Source organism: Triturus cristatus, chromosome 10, assembly GCF_964204655.1.
Source record: "Triturus cristatus chromosome 10, aTriCri1.1, whole genome shotgun sequence".
NCBI classification, from domain to species: domain Eukaryota; kingdom Metazoa; phylum Chordata; class Amphibia; order Caudata; family Salamandridae; genus Triturus; species Triturus cristatus.
This window is the reverse complement of record NC_140593.1, coordinates 229,685,734-229,706,127: the sequence shown is the minus strand read 5'-3', so window position 1 is coordinate 229,706,127 and position 20,394 is coordinate 229,685,734. Positions and strand designations below refer to the sequence as shown.

General features: G+C 45.2%; 1 protein-coding gene across 1 annotated transcript in view; it reads left to right on the top strand.

Moving 5' to 3' along the window:
- Positions 1-20,394, top strand: part of SLC25A13 (solute carrier family 25 member 13) — a 772,629-nt gene that overhangs the window by 98,923 nt on the left and 653,312 nt on the right. Inside the window, exon 4 of the mRNA XM_085630870.1 lies at positions 9,120-9,235. Coding sequence (XP_085486996.1) covers positions 9,120-9,235 — 116 coding nt within the window. The remainder of the gene's footprint in view (positions 1-9,119; positions 9,236-20,394) is intronic.

The following is a 20,394-nucleotide window of genomic DNA, read 5'->3' as shown; positions in this document are numbered from 1 at the left end:
AAATTTTACAGCAATAGAAAAACATACTCCGATCAAATAAAAAAGGGATAGTATCAAGAGGGTGTTATATACATAGTTATAGATGCCAGGGCTTCAGGAGAGCAGAATAAAAAATACTTTATCGTTGTTACTAATAGTTACAAATGGCAATTTAATTCTATAAATTAATATAAAAACTTTAAAATATCATTAAGCCATTCCTCGTTGGGAATATCTTCAATTGCCAGTTTGGCCAGTGGGAAGAGCTTGGTCTATTTCACGTATAGTAATTACAACAGTAGCATTGCGCTCTATAGTTGCGGCAAAATAAAATATCGATATTGACCATTTTGTACTTTTAACAGATACTTTCTTTTAATCCACATGGCCAAAAGGAATTTCGCAATTGCAACAACAAAAAGTGGATTAATATCAGATTTAAGAATTCTATAAAATTGGCGGAATTCCCTTATTCCCAAATTTAGACCTAGGCTGTTTGTATGCCGGGCAGAAAAATAATACATGAATCTCTGATTCCTCCTCCCTGCAACATCCAGGACAAAGGCTAGGCAGGTCCCCTACCCACTTATTTGTTTTTTACCAAAAGTGGAAGGGTTCCATACCTAAAATGGAGGAACAACTTCTTGGCTAACACTGGCTGTATTGTGTCTAACACCTGCTCAAACTGGTAATCTAACTTCGGATCCAGAAAGGCATAGGTTAGACTATTTGCTCTGGTAGCCCCAATTAATTTATTCAGCTGGTACTCTTTCAATGATCTTGCCAAACAATTTTTGGAAGTAGTTGGACACGATTCTTCCGGTGCATCCCATGTCTCGCAAAGAGTCCCTCACAAAAGACAACCAGGGTATACCTCTAACAGCGCCCGGTAAAAGCATTACCACTTTGAGTTCCTCCCTGTAGTGTCTCAGCTCAGGCGTGCTCCATAGTTGACGCCAGTAATAAGCAATGGGCGACTCGAAATCAGATCCGCCACTGGGCGGATACCCAACTCCATTCTCAAAGGAACTAGCGGGGTACTTACTGGAAGCACAATGATTTGCCTAATGAACTTATTTTCAGTTAGGGTCAATGCATGCTTTGGGCAATGTCCCCAGAGTTCTGCCCCGTATAATGAAGCCGACCGCGCTTGCACTCTATATATATTTCAAGCGGGGGGCTTATGATCTTTTGGGTACAACTATTCTGAACTTTCAGTATACCACCTATTGCTTGGGTTAGTTTCAGGTTCGCCCTATCAATTTGGGTACCCCAACCCATTTTGTCGTTTAGGGAGACATCCAGGTGTTCAAAGGTCTGAACCCGCTCTAGCGGCATATTGTTAAAATTGGGAACAGGGAAGTTAATATGAGCTGAATTAAAAGCCATATATTTAGTTTTGTTTATATTGACCACAAGATTCCTTTTTTGCAGAACTCTCTAAATTCATTTAATAGTCGTTGCATCCCCATCGGGGACTTCGAGAGGAGCAGGCTATCGTCCGCAAACATTAATGCAGGAAACTTGCCGGACGACAATTTGGGTGAGTCCAGATCCTTTGCGGCCAAGAGGTCATTAACTAGGCCGTTTAGGAAGAGGTAGAAAAGAGTAGGTGCAAGAACGCAGCCTTGCCTCACCCCCTTACCAACAGGGAAGGGGGCTGTCAGTTGACCATTCTTGCCAAATCTAACTCTGGCATATGTGCCCTCGTGAAGGCGTTTGAATTGGAGACATAAATAAGGTGGAGCTCCCATATCCAGCAGAATCTTCCACAGCTGGTCACGGTCAACCAGGTCAAATGCAGATTTTAAGTCCACGAAGGTAAGGTATAGACTCCCTTTTTCCAAGACCACACGTTTCCAGTATATTAGCTGCAGTCTAAATAACTGGTCGATTGTTGAGATCTTGTCTCTAAAGCCTGCTTGCAGCGGGGTCAGGACATCTGAATCTTCAATCCAATCCTGCAATCTCGCCAGCAAAACCTTCCCGAAGATTTTTTGGGACACATCTATGAGGCTAATAGGGCTATAGTTCGTTGGTTCAATCGGCGAGCCCTTTTTAAAAATTGGAACAATCTCAGCGCCAGCCCATGTTGCTGGTGCAGGTAGGCCACACAAAATTGCATTAAGTAGTGCTAATAAATATGGGGCCCAAACTACTTGTTCACTTTTATATAAATCCCCGGGAATTCTATCCAGTCCAGGGGCTTTATTTGGCTGGAGTTTCGCGAGGGCAGAGGTAACCTCGCTCATAGTGCATAGGGGAATATCACAGACAAGCTTGGGAATGGAATGGCAGGGCAATAGCTTTACCGCACTTACATCGTTAAGGGGACTGGAGTAGAGTTCCTTAAAGTGCTGGTGCCATGTATCCTCATCGATGTTGGGATCAATGACAGTCCTACCTTCGACTTGGCCATGATGGACCAAATTCCAGAAACTTCTACTGTCTTTTAGCTCCAAAGCCATCTTAATGTTTGACCATCTCTCGGTTTCCCACTCTGCCTTTGCACTTGCTGTAATTTTTTTAAAAGAAAACCTGGCATCCCGGATATTCTTGCTATCGGCCTCTTTTAGAGAGTTCAACAAAAGTTGTTTTGCCTCTCTACAACTCTTATTAAACAATGATTTTCTATCCCTTAGAGGTTTAGGTTTATTATTAATAAAAACATTGCTAGAAAAAAAAACACAGATAGCCTGTACCATCTCTTGATGGATTCTCCCGGCATTGCTGGCACTATTTGGAATAGGAAAGTGTTGCGCTTCAAGGCTGGCCTGATCTAGTAGGGGTATAATAGTTGCGTACAATTTGGGCAGTGCATCACTCAAGTGGATAATTTTTGTCCATCTGATTCACCTCCCTCCATTAACCACCACGAATTTATTTGAGTTTAACATTTCGGGGCTTTGATCATGACACCCCATCTGGAATTTTAATGTTAGAACAAGGGGGTCATGGTCACTCTCATTGCGTATTTCAATACCAAAATTCAGCACACTATGCAAGAGTTCTACGCTGATCAAGATATAATCAATCCCTGTTACCCGATCTGGCCTCTTGAAAGTTGGTCGGCCGGGATTATCTCCCGGAAACCGTCCATTACAGGCCCTTAATGAAAAAGTCAGGGTTAGAGAAGTCAACTTGAGAGCCAGAGGAGTCCAACGCTTTGTCGAATACATGGTAGGAGCCGGTATCGACCAAGTGTCGTCTTCCTCGACAATTATAAATTGGATATTGCCCTCGAGGGGTTCAAAATGGCAGTTAAAGTCTCCGCCAATTAAAAAGTTTGTGGATCCTGCTAATGAATTCAGAAGATTAAAGAGGAGGTCTAGGGTACGGGAAGTCCCACCGTAGATCACAGGGCGGGAATAGACCTTTATAATCGTTAGATGGGGTAATTTGCAGTGTGTCAAAATTATGCATGTTATATCGGGAGAATATGTATCCAGACGATTGATCTGATAGCCTAAATGGGAAGCTACCCATATGCATAATCCCCCCCGATGGTCTCCCTTTTGGTCCCTTTGCGGCCGCCTCACAATACGCCACAAACCCTACCCTATATTGGGGATTTACGGCCCATGTCTCCTGGAATAAACAGATTTTGTGCAAGTCAATATAATCCCCCCCAATCTGGTTCATCTAGTTTGGACACAAGGCCTGCAATATTCCAGGGTGAAAGTTTTGGGCCACCTGGGACCAATTGGATGCTCCGACTAGCATTTCCCTCACCCACAGCTACAGTTAGGATTTCAGTTGTTAGTGGAACTAATTCTGTCACTCGCCCTACTGCAGGACAGTCTATTAAGGCTGTTATTGATGGAACTGCATTCCTTTCTAATTCCCCCACAAGTTTAACTAGGGGGAGCTTTGGCCCATTATCGCTCTCTAGTTCCCCTCTTAGGCCAATAAGCTGGTAGAGTCCCCCTCCTGCTGTTTCACATAACTTGGTTTGTTCTACAGGGGTTTCGTCCTGATCAGGATAAGTGGGAGGTAGTCAGTCTACCAGGTCCAGAACACTGAACCTATTACCAAGTTGGATTCCTTTTAAGGGGTCGTTACTTTCCCCTATTGTCCACCTGGTAGACCGGATCGACTTACCAGGGACTCCCCTGTACTGTTTGTGGCAACCATAGTTAGGCATATGGTCAGGCAGGTTATAGAAATAACTCAAATCCCGGGCTTTTATAGCAGATCTTGAAAAGGTGTGAGGGCCTGTACAGACGTACTCCACTACATTCGGGTTTCGAAAATTGATAACAATACAATCACCCGGGGAATTTTTAGCTCTACATCCTACCCAATTCACTCTTCTAACTGATAGTATCTGAGAGTGTATTTCTCTGGGGAGAGGTCGATTGGTGTTTAACCAGTGAATCGTCTTGTTTTTCAATTGGTCATACAATTCGACAGTGCTAAATTTCAATTCGGGAACTCCAGTTAAAACCACAACATAGGGGGAACACTCAGGGGGTAGATCTAAATGGTAGGGCTGAATATTTGCGTCCTTCCCATTGGGGAAACCCCTGGTGGTTCTATCATCTTTATTAGGGGCGCCCTCTTGATCACTAGGGGTAATATACCTATTGCCCTGGGTGCTTAAGATCACCTCATCAGCCCTGCTCCCTGTTTCGCCCCTCGACTCACTTGGGTCCCTTACTAGTGCAACCCCATCTGGGTTATTCGGGCCTCTATGATTAACCCTTTTTCCTTCTCTGTCCGCATTGCAGCCACCACTCACTATTTTCCCCTCAACATCTCCCAGTTTTGAGTACACCTGCCCTTCAAAACCCTCCAGCCTATTCTCAATCACTGTCAATCTTTTCAATAGGGGGTCAAGTGCTGAAATTAGAAGGGTTTCTATTTTTAACCAAAAGGATTGCTCTAGTTGTGGGAGCACGATAGCAGGATCTTCCGTGCTCGTATCGGGTATGGAGGGCAATGTTACCTTTGTTACTTTAACTGTAGTAATTGCCTCTACAGGCGTTTTCCTAGTATTAATAACTTTAGAGGATTCCACCTTCTTACCCCTCGAATGGGCACCCCCTCTCTTCCTTTTTGGAGCAGGCCCTAAGTGCGGGTTCTGGCGAGTGGCATGAATCCTCATGTACCTCGGCCAAACACGTAATTAGCGTGCCATTGGAGCTTAATGGCATATTGGACAGTGGAATAGTAGATGCAAAATTTCCAATGGGGTTCAATGCAGTATGGGTCTGGGGATTGGGTGTAGAAACAGGTGACCTCACAGGTGTACGTGCATTTGCCAGACCCCCCCCAAGGATGATCAGTTTGCAAGGACAGGGTCGGTTGAGAGACGGCGCTCAGCAATAGCTATTTCGTGGTTAAGGACCGATGTAGCCCTCGTCAGAAAATTATCGAGTGTTCCCACAACGGATCCAGAGCCCGCTCCTCTCTTCCCCCCACAGAAGGACGTTCTAACCCCAATATATATATACAATGGGCCTCAGTGCTGATAGAATGACGGCTTATTGATGAACCAGCATCACATCATCATCAGAAAGCCAAGTGCATTTCTTTCGTCAATAACATCTTTTGAACTTCAAAACTGATTTGGTGATACTTACTTTGGAAACATGTCAGTTAGTTTAGCAACCATGTAGTGTGTAAAAAAACAGTTTTATAGGGTTGCCCTATCCATGTGTTAGTTTATAACTACACAGAGCAACTGCATGATTTGGGAATAAATTCTTGACAGCTGCATCCACCTCTATCAAGAGCATAATACATTGAATCTCCAAGCCTAACTTTTACTTTATCTTTGTCACCAGGAGGGATTGTTTCCATACCATGGAGTACTGCATGTCGCATCACTCTTGTTGCCATTTAGGACTACGCCATGTAATTCATTGAAACTGAGCTATTCTGCCCCGGTGACACATTCTGGTCTCTCTGTGCATAATATACTTGGGCTTTCACCAACTTTATCACCTGCTATTCACTCAGTCTGTTTGCTCCTGTGTTCTTGCTTGTTTATGGTCACATTTGAATCTTGTTCGGATATGAGGTTTAAGCTTTCTACTGAAACAACTCAAACCATTCTCATAGTAAGTGAGTTCAAGGCCTATGTCCTTCCTTACCCGATTAAAAATTCAGTGTATTTGCCACGAGGCACATGTTCTAACACAGACCATTTATCTTGTTACAAAAAAAGTAATTCACTAGGGTTCAAAACACCTTGCATCAAAGTGATCATGTGGCCTGATAGGTCCAGGCTTCTCCATATAAATTATTCCAATCAGGCTTTCTCTATGTTGGCTCCACAGTTGTGGAACTCTTTACGGCCTTTCTTCTGTGGCCTTTTTATTTAGAGAAGTACTGAATAGCGACCTTCAGAACTTCAGGGTAGCATTCCTGCTAATGGATCGAGTTTATTGTAAATGCCAGTGATTAGTGTTGTGATTCTTTGCTGTCTGCTTTTATTTTGTATTTCAGTTGTAGTTTTATTGTAGTCGGCATTAATGTTTGTGCTATAAATGTTATCATCGTTTACTGTGTGTGCATCGGAACCCCTTGTACCATTACTATTTAAACCTATGTCTTGGGAACTAAGCTGTGGTAGTTGAAGCTTGTGTCAGTGTGTAGATAACATTTGTACCCTCCCACTAGGTGAAGTTTTAGGCTAACTGAACCCTTGTACTGTCTTTTGGTGACTTAAAACCAAATAGAAGTGTAATTAGGCATAAGTGCTTCTAATACTGGGTTTGGAAAATAATTCTTATTTATTCCTACAAAAAAGTACACGTGAAGAATTCAGTCTTGGGCTACCAATGCAGCCTAGCTATTAACCTCTTTTGGGGCATCCCGAGATGCCAGTTTATGTAGGTGTGCCAGGAGTTTTGCACCAGTGTGCTTTGAGGACAGTACATAAGACCTCAGCCTTGACCCGTGCCCTTATGGGGAGCCAGAATTAAAGGTGAGTGTATGTGGTTCCACTTATGAACATTTAGGCAAGGTCTTTCTTTTTGTTTCTAAAGCCTTTGAAGTCTAAAAATTAGTTTTTTTGGGAGTCAAGAGTAGGTGATATTTCACAGCTTTGTGGACTATTGAGCAGTAATGAATTTTGATCAATGACTACTTTGCTAGGATCTCATTCTTGGCGCCATTCATGTACAGGAATGATCTCTGTGGCCCATTGTCCAATATGGGAAAGCCAGTGACGGGCCAGCAAACTGTAGTAGGGTGTGAATCATTCAGAGGAAAGAGGGTAGGATTGAACTAAGTTTATTTGCGGAGATATTTGAAATCGAGGATGTCTGGTGCTAAACTAATGTTTAGATAGAAAGTGCACCAGAGTTTTGTTGCAGCAGATGAAAGTACTAAGGAGTTTGTCGTTTTCTTCAGTGTTGGAATGGAGAGTTTGTCTTTGCTGCATGTAAAGTCTGTCTTCCGATATGATATGTTTATACGCGAGGAACCTATGCAGTTTAACAGCTTTGAATCTAATATAATAAAATTGCAAATAATCCTTAATTGGGTATTGGCGTACATATTTTTAAGTCTCTGAAAAATAGTAGCATTTAATCAGTTCAACAAAGCGGGATCTAAAGAGTGAAGGATGGCTAATGTGTGGGGTTAGTCAGGCATTCCTTATAAAAGAGCGCTGCACTGGTCCCATTTGAATATGATAGTTTGGACTTCAAATAAACAAATTAAGAGTTATTTATTGGAGAGGGTGAAATGTTTTGTTGTTTTTTCATTAATGTTTTCTTGTTGAGGGATTGATCAAGCATGATGTTGAGGGTACTTAACAGAGCATGAAAGCTGATGATGAGTTGAGGGAGAGAGATAGGTAGTATGGTGGGAGAAGGTAGACCAAAGGAAAACATCAGTCTAGTTGGAGTTGAGTTTTATAAACTTCAAACAGCAACTTGCTCTTCCTGAATTGTTTGACTGAAATTCAAAATGAAGATACATCTGCACACACTGCTTTTCTTGAGCAAAATGATTTTGCACTATCCTGGAATGTACTGGGCCATCAGGAAGCATTTGCAGACAGCTGCAACTCTCTCCAGTCCTCTCGGCAGCTGTCACAAAAATTGCAGAATTAAATATCATTACGCCTAGTAGAATAGTATGGTGCACTTTGTGATGTGACTCAAACTGCCTCTTGCTAATTTATGGATATCCCTTGGCCAAAAAATACCTAAAGTGTCCTTTCCTACCAGGTATACCTTTAGTCCAGGGTAGCCCACTTTTGCTCCAAGAGGGATTTAGCCTTGGCAGTATTTCAGACTTGTCATAAATATTTATAAGGTTAATAAAAGTTTTAATGTTTACTTGGTCAATGAATAGTCTGAAAATCCGGCAGGGCTTTAACATGGTTCCTGCACTCATGAACCAATATATGATAGCCCTGATTTGGTAGATTTGGGCTCTCTTTATGAGTTCGCTTCTTGAAATGACCAAATACCTCATAGCTATAAGATACGACTATGCCCAGTATTTTATGGCCAGTATCCTGGCACATACATTCAAGGTTTACAGTTTATTTCCCTTGGAATGGAGAGTACTAAGTGGACCTGGGAGTACAGGGTCCACATCTGCATGTTTTCTCCAATCCGGGAAAGTAGCGAGTACAAATCTGCAGACTTTTACAGTCTGCTTTTAAAATGTCGAAAATGTCCAGAGTCTTTTGAAAGACCTTTTCTGAAGGTGGTCTAGGGGTAGAGTGGAGGTCTGACCAGGTGTGGAGGAATAAATTGCTGCCCCCACCTCCCATGCAGAGTCAGAGAAGGGACAGTGTCTGGGCACAGCAGCTGCCTGCGACCCCGCAGCTCTGTTAAATAGTTCGTGACTCTCCGGGCCCGGAATTACCAGGTCTGGAGTTTGCAGACCTTATAATTCCAGGCCTGGAGACAACGGGAAACTCGGAATGGGCGAGAATGATGTTCCTATCAGAATACTGTGCTAGGCTACTCATAGCAATGGCCATGTTTGGAAAACTCCATTCAAAACACATACAGGAAGTCTCTTTTGGCAACTGCATTCATAGTGTATTTTTTAAGGCAACCATAATGCAAATGTTCGTTTTTACTATTTAATTCTGCTTATTCTATTGCATTATTTAGGATGTGGCTTTCAGTGAAAATGTTACATATTTTTTTTCTTTCTGTTTTCAGACTAATCTCCTTCCAAGAATTTCTTGCATTCGAATCAGTCTTGTGTGCTCCCGATGCTCTGTTCATGGTGGCCTTCCAGTTATTTGACAAAACGGGCAAAGGAGAAGTTTCTTTTGGTATGTTTCTCTTTCTTTGCTGTAAACTGAAAATATTAAACTTGGTCTTTACCCTCATACTGCAAACACTGTGGTGCCTATTCGCAAACTGCATTTTGTAGTTTTCGCTAGATCACATCGCGGAACCCTATGCGCGGAGAAACGGGGAATCTTGTCCTTGAAACATAGGAGGCCACCAATTGGAGTGGAACGTGTTTTTTTAATATTATACATGATGACATCTCTTATATCCATCTAAAGCATGGCTGTATGACTGGACGCATCTCCTACTGAGAGGATAAAATAATTAGTGAAGCATATGATCGTAGACAGAAAAATTAAAAGAACTATAAAGTCTAGCCAAACTGAGAAGAATCTTATTGAGAGCCCTGAAGACGTCAGAGAGAACGAAATGCGTTGGCTACAGTTCTTAACTGATTATGAAGATGATGAAAAAATTAGAAATAAATGATCATAAATTGAACATGTTTGACTGATGCTTTATATTAAGAAACATGTAATTTGTGTTGCCCTCTTTAAAGCGCCTTTGTTGAACTCTTGATCAGTGTAAAATCACTTGATTTATACAATGTTGGGTGCTGATTCTGAACCATTTATATATTAATGCAGTTTGATTATCAGTACTACTAAAGTACTACACAATGCAAATCACAAACCTACAAGTGTTAATCTCCACCTCCACCTCTCCTAACATTTCTGTGGGCCAATTTTTAAGCATGTATGTTTGCTATTAGTAGTAAATGTGAAAGGGACCAGGGGGAGTAGCTGCAAAAAGGAGCACACTTACTACTGAATGGAAGAGGGTTATGGAGGAGTAAGGAGGGGTATATGGAGGGTTTTAGGAAGGGACATGCACCTAGGAAAAAGTAAGTCCATTGTTATTCACTAACAGCACTTCTAAAGTTACTGCAGAGGGGCGTGGCCAAGATTGCAGCAGGGTAAGATGCTTTTCCTAGTCTCTCCTGCCCGCCGCCGGCCCAACACTATAGCACTGACCTGTCCAGCGAGAGAAGGCAGCATCTGTATACTGCTCCTGCCAGGACGTCGGAGGCCCCGGGAATACATGGCGGGGAGCTCCGGTTGCAGCACGAGGAGCACCGCGTGGATCTCCTGGCTGCAGACAGATTTGGAGGTGAGGCTGGTGATCCCGGCAGGGCCCGTAGTGTGCGCTGCAGAAATCGGCTGTCTGAATCTGGGTGGCGCGGCGGCCTGCCACGAGTCGGCGGACGGGGACCCTTGGAACGCTGAAAGATGGATGGGCCCCTGAGTGAGGTCTGTGGTTCTGGTGGAGCTTGTGGTAAGGTTTGCGACCGCTGCCCAGGATAGGCCTGCCGTGGGCTGGTGGCCGGAAGACGCCAGACTGAGACCAGGAGGGCGAAGTGAGGATCGAGGCCAGGAACAGTGTCGGCTGCTAGGGGTGATTGTACAGGGGGCTGGGCTGGCTCTCCCTCTACGGCAGGCTGGCGCCCGCTGGTGTGTGGTGGCCACTTCCCCGCTGCTGCTGTTGAGAGCACTGGAGTTTGAACACCAGAGGCCCGAGCTGACACATGACACGGCTGGTGGTGCAGGCCGCAGCACTTGGCAAGCCTCTGTTAGGGATCTTAGTTGATAGTTTCCCTTGCCAGCAGAATATGAGGCAGAATGGATGTCTCCATGAGTAGGATATCTCTTGGTTTCGCAAGCGCGTGGTGACAGGTCACAACTCCCTCCGCTTCTGCGGTGTGAGTGTAGCTAAGTCTTGATAGAGGGTCAGGGTCTGGTCTCTAAATGCAATAGGGTGCATTTCCCGGGATTTGCGCAAGATTTCCTCCTTCACTTGGAAATCGTGCACACATGCTAGAATGTCTGCTGGGGGTGCTGTGTTCGACTGAGTAAGTTCTGCACGGTGTGCCCAGTCAATCTTTATCTCGGAGTCCGAGGACACGCCTAGCATGTGCCGGAAGAGGTCCCTGACATAGCTGAAGATGTCCTCTCCCTTCATGGAGGCACGGGACCTAAGGTGATGGCAATCTTTGGAGAACAGGTGGGTCTCCTGAAGGAGACGGATATCTTCTCTTGAATTTTCCAAATATGATAATGGCGAAAACTCTAAGTGGTGTGGTCAGTATTGGGGCTGTCTAGTGTGGAGTGGGCTAAGGGGTTTAACGGGCCGCTGAGTCTAAGGGATCCGCTGGTTGCAGTGGAAGTCTCCATGATTGCCCTGTGTATGTGTTGCTGCATCAGGTGTATAAGCGAGTGTGGACCCCAATGACAAAACAGGGAAAACTGGAAAAAAAGGTTAACTTGAGAATTGGAACAACTTACTTTCAGTCCCACACTCTTACAAGTCAGCGAGTTTGACCATAAGGAGTCCAACATGTGGCCAACATTCCCCATATCTCCCGCCCACCACCCAGCCCTTCTGTTATACATGGATCTGTTGAAGGTCCAGCCCTCTAAAGTGTCTTCTGTCTTAGCCAGCATCGCAGGAATCACCTCTAACGATGCCTGCTGCCCCTTGGCTATCTCTGCGACATTTGGTTGCCTCGTTCTTTGTCATACTCAACGTCTCTGCCAGCGTGACAGTCGCTGTCTTGTGGGTGAGGGTGGGGGGGGGGGGCATTATCGGACGGAGGGCACGTATGGCTAAGGGACATGGGACACAGAGACCTATGGAGGGCCTCCTATCCCCACACACGTGAATAATCCTTTTTCTCTAATGCACATAAGATGTATGCTTGGTTGGATTATTTCCCGGGTATGAAGGCTATACATGCACTCACTACAGCGCCCAGAAATCCTCACAGCGGCGCTTTCAGATCATGCTGCAGTAATACTTGTTGGAGTTCCCCACCTGCCAGTGGCACTTAGATACTACCCTGCAACGCTCGGGTGTGGTAGCACAAATCCAACCAACTATCCCCGATTACTTTGCACACAATGACACCCGACATTTCCACCGCCACATTATTGGCAGCACTCAAAACAGTAGTCTGGGGCAAACTCATTGCGATCTCAGCCGCCGATAATGTAGTCCACAAAGAGAAACTGGAGGCCCTTACCAAACAAATTCAAGATCTAGAACGTATCCACCAACGCATGGGTGCCCCGACGGTCTGGCGTCAGCTGTCAGCCCCTTGCTCCCAACTGGCGGGCATCGATATGTGCTCGGGCAGAATATGCTGCCCTCCGCCATTCCTTCTATGTCGGCAGAGATAAATGTGGCAGACTTTTAGCAAATAAACGGCTGCGCTCACGGCAGCGACCTGGGGGTGTCCTCAATTCACGCACTGGAGGGGGGAGCTGGTGACAGGGGACAAAGCCATAGCAAACACCTTTAAGTAATTCTACATACACCTGTACTCGGGCCAACACCTAGACCCCGCGGACAACACCCGGTAGCTGCAATCTACGTACACAACTCCTCTCTCACCAGACCAGGCCGAATCTCTAGAAGGTGAGATACGTAAAGAGAACGTCATATCAGCCATGTCCCGGCTGAAATTGGCAATGTCCCAGGGCCCAGATGGTTACTTGTTGGCCTTCTACAAGACCTTCTGCCCCACCCTAGCGTCTATCCTAACAGTCATTTAACTCCTTTGCTGACCCCTCACCCCCTGTTGCTGTCACATTTCTTCCAGATTCGCTTAGACAATACCCACTCGTCCGTGTGTTCCTTCACCATTCACCCCCCATTCGCCCTCATGTTGGTCCTCCTGCCCTGCCGCGTAAAAAAACAAAACACTTTTGCACGTTTTATTATTTTTTAGTTGTAGATCCAACTCTGATCTAAAAGAGAAAAGTGCCAGCGCCATTTTGTAGGCATGTGTCAGCAAAATGCAAATGTCCTGGCGGCTACATCAAAGATTTTATTTGTTGTGTTTTTTTTTTTACCTTTAGCTCCTGTGTAGCTTGACCAAAAACCATTGGCAAAGCCAATAGGCCACAAAGACTAGACCTATTGGCTTTGCCAATGATCGATTTGGGCAGAACCCACTCCCCACTGATATGAAAACTTGGACATACTAGGCAATACAGGTTCACGAAGACAAAAATGATGTGCTATACACCTACATGGAGCTAGAATGAGCCAAACCAAGCATTCAATCCAAGAATACTGCAAATTGACACTACATGGAATCTGATGTTTTCAAACATAACGTTTATATAAAGCAATGCATGGCCAACATGGCGTCACAAAGTAGATGTGATACACGATGTAGGCAAAGCCCATGTCATGCTGTTGCTTCAAATTGGTATTGCCAGCAATATGGTGCTCAGAGGCATACGTTAGCCACTTTATCACACATCAGGTCCTATCGACATACCGAGGGACACAAACCAGATGTTATACACTTGCAAGGAGCACAATGGGGCCCAAGCCCAAGCCCAAGCCCATTCCTTGCAGATTCTATGAGCCAGTGCTACACAGAATGTGATTGTTCCAAACTCACAGCATTAGCCACTGTATGACTAATGATGCTTTGCAGACTTATGTGGAGACACTTGGCATGCCACATACACGCTTACCTGCTTTTCTACACCTGCACCAACACCCAGCCCATGTCATTGCGGTTCGTATGTCTGCAGCCACACGTTATGTGAATGCTCAACTACAACATCTACACATTACATCTGGCATCACAAGTGATGCGCCACACAAACACTATCAGATGCTCACAAGCACTAAACAAAACACTCCGCCAGCGTCTGGGCTTTCAGACTTGTACCACATACATGTGCCACATGAACTCTAGCACCTAATTTAAAATAATTGCTTACTTTTCAGCCATTCTCATAAACACAATGAAAACGCTGAAAAATAACATTGTGACTCAGTCGTATTAAAAATGTGACTTAATTTGAACAGAAAGAAACTGAAATAAAATACTCACAAAACTAACCTCTTGATCTTTAGTAAAAGCTGTTAGCTTTTCAATCAAACAAATTATCTGCAATATCTAAAGTTTAAGGTTGACATGGTGTTATTGTGATGTAAAACGATAGACAAGTCACCAGTTAAGGTAATGCAACATTGTAGTCCTTGGCTCCATTTGGCACACTCGGGTTGGTTTGGTTAGTTGTTGAGCATTGTTATGGAATATGTGTATGGCTATTGAATATGTGCAGCTTCTAATTGTTTCCGTTAGTTTCCAAACATTTGGAAAATGTTGAAAACAAAAAACGTCTTAAGTTTCCCATTGATTTGCAATGATCAGAGTTACAGAACTTGTTGAGAATTCCTTGGAAACATTTTCATATGACAGTCAATTTGTGTGTCCTTGTATTTAATTGTAAACATGATCACTATCACAAGTCAAAGCAGGGAGAACAGAAATGGGCAGGTCTGCAGAAAAAAAAAATAATCTGGTGCACCTTCTGGCAGCTGCTTTGGTGTCCTGTGTGCTGTTGCAAATAGGGTGCCTGGTGGACGGAGGCCATTCCCGGTTCTCCATCATCACGTGTGAAAGTGGAGGAAGACTGTAATAGGTAACTGCTACTCCTGCATCCTTATTGCCATTACGAATATGACCCTGTGATTTTGTCACCTGTCCCGGACCTTCTTCAGCCTCGTTTTTAGGTCTCGACTAGTGTTGCAGCGCATGCGCTGCCTGCTCTGCGAGATCTGTTGTCGTCGGGTTGCTTTCGGAAGTGGGGTGGAGGCTCCGCCTCTGCTTTTCATTGGCCGCGTCACACTTTGTTAAACGCGTGCTTTTGATTTGGAGTGAGGCTTTTTGGTTCCCTCCCTGTCTCCTTTCCAGCTTGCCCACCCGGACTGGATATCGGCCGCGCTTGTTTATTTATTTATTTTTCCACGCGGGGCAAAAGGGAGCGTTTCTCATCACTAAAGCAGGGTGCTTTTATTTACTGCGCGGTCTGCCTCGGCCGTGCTTGATTATTTATTTAATTAGTCCGGTTTGGCTGAGCATGTTTACTGATTTATTTATTTTTATTTACACTGTTGCTGTTACACTTTTCCAGTTCCTCCGGGGTCTTCGCTCCCCAGTAGTTCATGAGCCTTGCTGTCTCCTACGCCCTTTCGCTAAAGTGTCTTGCTCCTTTCCCGTACCTGTTGTCTCCTCCCTCTTTGTTAAAGAGCTCATCTCCCTTTCAATGGTAGTGCTGGCTTCTTTCACTATTAGTGGCCTGCGAGACACTTCCATTTTCACCGTTACCCGGCATGTAGGTCCTCGCAGATCTGTCCCTGCGGGCCCCTGCTTAATGGATACCATCAGCCCTATTTCCCATGCCTCCGATGCTGCTTGCAAGCGAAAGTCCCTTTACAAACAACGCTTTTCGCTTCAGGGACGTGTTCTATAGTTATTGGGGGTCGGGCCGTGGAAGCTGCAGAGACGGGGCTTGCTGCATTGTTACTGTTCGCGGCACCGAGCAAACTTAATCCTTCTGCTTGGAAGTGATCGCGCGGCATTGTGGGTATGCAGCGGTCTGAAGTGTTTTTGTGTGCCACACTTTTTTTCGTGGGGGCGATACTTGGCACTATCGGGAGGAAGAGAGATGCCGACCTCAACGGGGGTTGTGTTCTGGTCGTGTTGGAATACGTTTTTTATTAGGTCTCACCTGACCCAGAGCATGGGCTGGTCTGGCGAGACATTTTGTGAGGGCTCCAAAAAGTACTACCAGGCCAGCCTAGACCTACAGTGCATGTGCGCGCGCGAGTGCCGCACTTTACCGCGATTACTTTCACTTTCGCCGCTTTGATGTTTGATCGAGATCCCTTTTGCGGCTTTGATGTTCTCCGTGAGGCTTCAATAGATTGCAGCAGTTAAAAACAAGCATTGGCATAGCCAATAGGTCTCGGTTTTGGGACCTTATAAGTGTTTAGTTATGCAACTGTTGCATGGTTAAACACTTATAAGGTCCCAAAGGCGAGACCTATTGGCTATGCCAATGCTTGTTTATCTTCTTTAGGGACTGGCCTTGATTCTGCCCTCTCTTTATCCTGTTAATTGCCCCCAGAGGCCTGGTTTCTACGTTTATTCCTGGACTGCACGCATGCCTAATATTGCACTGCATTGCTTCCAGAACACCCCCACGTCCCTATCGTCCCCCTGAATCGTTTAAGCTGTGGCCGAAGAGCCGGCGCCGCATCGGTTTTAAGTAGCAAGTGCTGGGCTGAGGCACCGGAGAGTGGCAGGGCGAGACGTTGTAATCTTGCTTTGTGTTCTCACGACACGTATCGCTGGAGTTCACTATTGAAAACGTAAGTCGAGTTATACTTTTGGTGGATTAGGAGTAGGGATCAGAATTAAATGGGTTTTTCTTGGGAGGAAAGACCTGAATGAGATTTAGATGCGTTTGATGGAAATACAGCAGAAAGGCGTGACATTTGGTAAGTTCAGAATTATGGTCACGCTGAGGCTTCGATGCCCATAAGGCTTGGATCTGGGAAACATAGCAAGGTGGCATTATCTTGACAATAATTAGTGAGCAAGAAGGCTTACTAAAAGGACTTTAAAGTGTACATTGACCAACTGTCTCCATGTCTCACTCCTGAAGCTTTGTTTAACGTCCTAATTAATTCTGGGTATTGTAGTCCTGGTTCAATTTAATTGATCTAATTGGACCAACACACCTGAAAAGGTAACTAGACGTCATTTACAACGCCATTTACAAAGCAATTAGCTCTAAATTAAGCAAATGCAAAATCGGTTGCATTTCCATTGCTTGTTTATCGGTGGAAACAGAAGCTCAAGGCAGGAGGCAGATGCCCTGATGCGAAGTTTGCAATTTAGAATAGGCCATCGGAACATCTACCTGCTGCCCCGGTCCTCCTTGCATTGTAAAATGCAGCGGGGTAAGGACGACCAGAGCAGCTGCCATTCGCCCTGATCTGTTAATATTTGCAGCCTCTGTCAGCTGCCCTGGTACTATGTTAGTGAAATAAAACTTAAATGAGAGCAGCTGTTAACCTGTAGTGGTCCTCCTTCAGCCTCCGTGTTTTGAAGGTGATGGATGTCTGATAGAGGAGACGGGCGCACTGCTGCAATATTTGCAAATGCAAACACTGCAAAGGGGGGTAGCTTTGAACTGCCCTAAACTTCTTGAGCAGGTTGGGTGGTGGTATGGGACACTGATAATTCCCCTCTCCTGCCTTTGGATATAACTGGGGAACTCGGTATACTAAAAAGCATACTGTACTGTACCCCACCCTGCTTTGGTGGTCAAGAACATCCCTGCATGCTCCTTCAGCAAGATTGGGTGAGTTTAAAAACACAAACACCCCCCCAACCCACCTTTCAACAAAGGGAGGTGGAAAAGGCTCTTCTGCATGCCATTCCGGCTAGTTCAGGCAAAAGAGAAGCTCATCTTGTCATACAAATAGCATTTCAGGGAGGTCTTTCTGGTTATACTTCCGATAATGGAAAACTGTCCTTGACATGTGGATCATAAGTTGAAAATACTTGATGTCGTTCAATTCAAGATCATTCTTGACATATTCTTGATGACATTCTGGCTATTTAAGATGTATTGCCTTCACATATGATGAGTATTCTTGACCACATTCTAGCTATCCCCAACATAAAACAGGCACACAATTGATACCTTTGGCCACTTTCTGGATAATGTTGGAATAGGACAGGCCCACCTGTAATACAGACTGTGCATTCTTAGAGACCTTCAGCTATCGCTGGTATAATAAAGCTATTCTTGATATAGAATTTGCATTCTGGCTTTACCTGTTGTAATAAAGACCCATCCTTCACATATGGTGGCCATTCTTCCAAACATTCTAGCTATCTTTCCAGGTAGTGCACTGTATTTGACATATACTATGCATTCAATGTAACATTTTGCCCATCGCTGACACAGTAGTGGCCCATCCTTAACAGTTGTGGTTGGGGGCTTTTTTAATAGATTCTGGCTGTCCATTGCATAATGTAGGTACTTGCCTGTGGACATTCATGGCTCAGGTCATTAAGCTACTAAAAGGCTGTGGACATGTATGCTTATTAGAGACAGTGGTAATTGAGGTGCCTTACTGAAAGATACTATTCATAATCCTGCCAGGGGGTCGTTAATGCACATTACTGTCTGGTGCCATTAGTGCGGAGGGGCAACAAGGCTTATTCCTGGTGGACGATTGATGCTTAATTAGGCTTTTATCTATTGACTGTGTGTGATTGTTTTTTAACAACAAAAATACCTCTCGTTTTGCCCTCAAAAATACTAATCCTGCGATCAAGACTTCTACCCCAGATTCCTTTCCTTAAAAAATCCCCAGGTATCAGACTAGATCCGGAAACATTTCGAGCAGTACCCCTGCGCACTAGTAGGTGGCGTATTTCGGGTCGGCGGTGTCCGTGCCGGAAGTGACGTGTGCGTTAGTCCTTTCCTTTCTGCGCCAGAAAGTCCTGATCTGGTTTGATCTACCCCATAGTCACTTTTTGACTAGCTTTTTTTATGTTTTGTAATTTTAGAGAATTTTCTCCTCGTATGAGGTCATATCACCCAAGAATCCGACTGGTTTCAAACCGTGTAGGGCCTGTCGTGAGCAAATATCAGTGAAAATAGCCCCCCCCCCCCCCCCCCTGCTTGGTGCGTTTGTGGTGCTTGGAGCAGGACTACGACTCCAAGACGTGCAAGGACTGCCATGCCATGCATCTCAAGGCTCTAAATGAGCGCTCCCTCAAGCTCCTTGCCGCCTGACATCAGTGGACTCCGCGACGCTGAAGGTCCTAATTGTGCAGAAGGTCAGTTTGAGTGTGAGAAGTTGGCCTGATGTATGATGTCACTAGTTCTAGTGTACACCTTATATTAGTCCAAATACCCTTATGGTGATTGGTTGTAAAGTCAACCTTATAGACCAGCTATCCTAGTGATAGCATGGACAAGAGCAGTCTTAGGCTAAACTCTGAATGGCATGTGAAGCCAGCTGTGATACCATATATAATCCCTTGAATACCAAATGAAAGGACACCACAACAGATATATATATAAAATAAAGTGTATTTATTCTAGTCAAACCCTCAGCACTCTTTATGAGATTAGAGGCAAGTACAACACAGTCTTATTTAAGCATACATTAAGTCACACAGGTAAGTAATACAGTTAGGCCCTAGGGGCCACGCAAACCATATACTAAGTAAGTGGTATAAGGACCACTGTCACAGAAATAGGATAGGCCTAGGCCTAGGGAATCGCTGGGGCTACACTACACTAGCAACAGTTAGGAAGTGGGAGGCCCACGGGATTCAGGTGCAGAGTGGAAACACTTGCGCGTAATGCGTAAAAGTCAATAGAAATAGTAGTTGTTAGCAATTAACAGTTTAAGGACACTTCTAAAGCAGCTAGAGAGTCGAGACTCGGAAACTAGACCCTAGGATAGTCACTACCCTGGTGAGCACCGAAGTACCCAAGTTACCTAGCCCACAGGCTGCGGGTGCATAGGTGTGAACTTGCGTCGGGTTTCGTCGTGGACTTCTATGGATGCCTGAAGGAAAGTTGCTGACAGGCAGTCAGTGAAGAGTGTCCGGTGGATCCCAAGGCTGGGATCAAGAAGAGAGGAGACCTGCAAGCAGAAGGGACAGAGTCAAGGTCACTAGCCAGTGACCACGTGGAACCAGGAAGGAACCAGGCGATGTCGTGAAGATTGCAGGTGAAGGTGAAGCTTTTCGCTGCAGCCACGAGGACCAGGGAACGTCGAGGATGACCAGGACCAGGAGGCGAGCTGTCCCACGAAGGCTCTTGCTGTCGGCGGCGTCGAAGTTGGACTAGGACTCACCAAGCCTTGGCAAGCGGAACCCACGAAGAACGGAGGACTTGCTTCTGGTGCAGACCAGGAAGGTCTGGGGTGCTTCTCTTTTGCAAGGAAGCGGGAGCCAGTCTGGAGGAGCCAAACCAGCGGTGAAGATTTCTGGATGCGTCGTCACAAAGGCCACTAGCCAACGGGCAAGCAACGGGACAGACGCGGCAAGCAGGAAAATGCAGAAGGGCCCCACGCAGGACTCGTGGAGTGTGGGGGGCTGATCTTCGGTGCAGATGGTGCTTGGGGTTGGGGCTTCTCAATCCCCGGTGCACAACTTCGAGGGTGCCTCAGAAGCTGCGCTGGAAGATACTAGCCACTTTTCCCAGGTAGCCGGTCCCACGTCTCTCGTCGCCTCCACGGATCTCAGCTCGGCTGTGGATGTGGATCAGGGTCGGAGAAGTCTGGAAGTCAA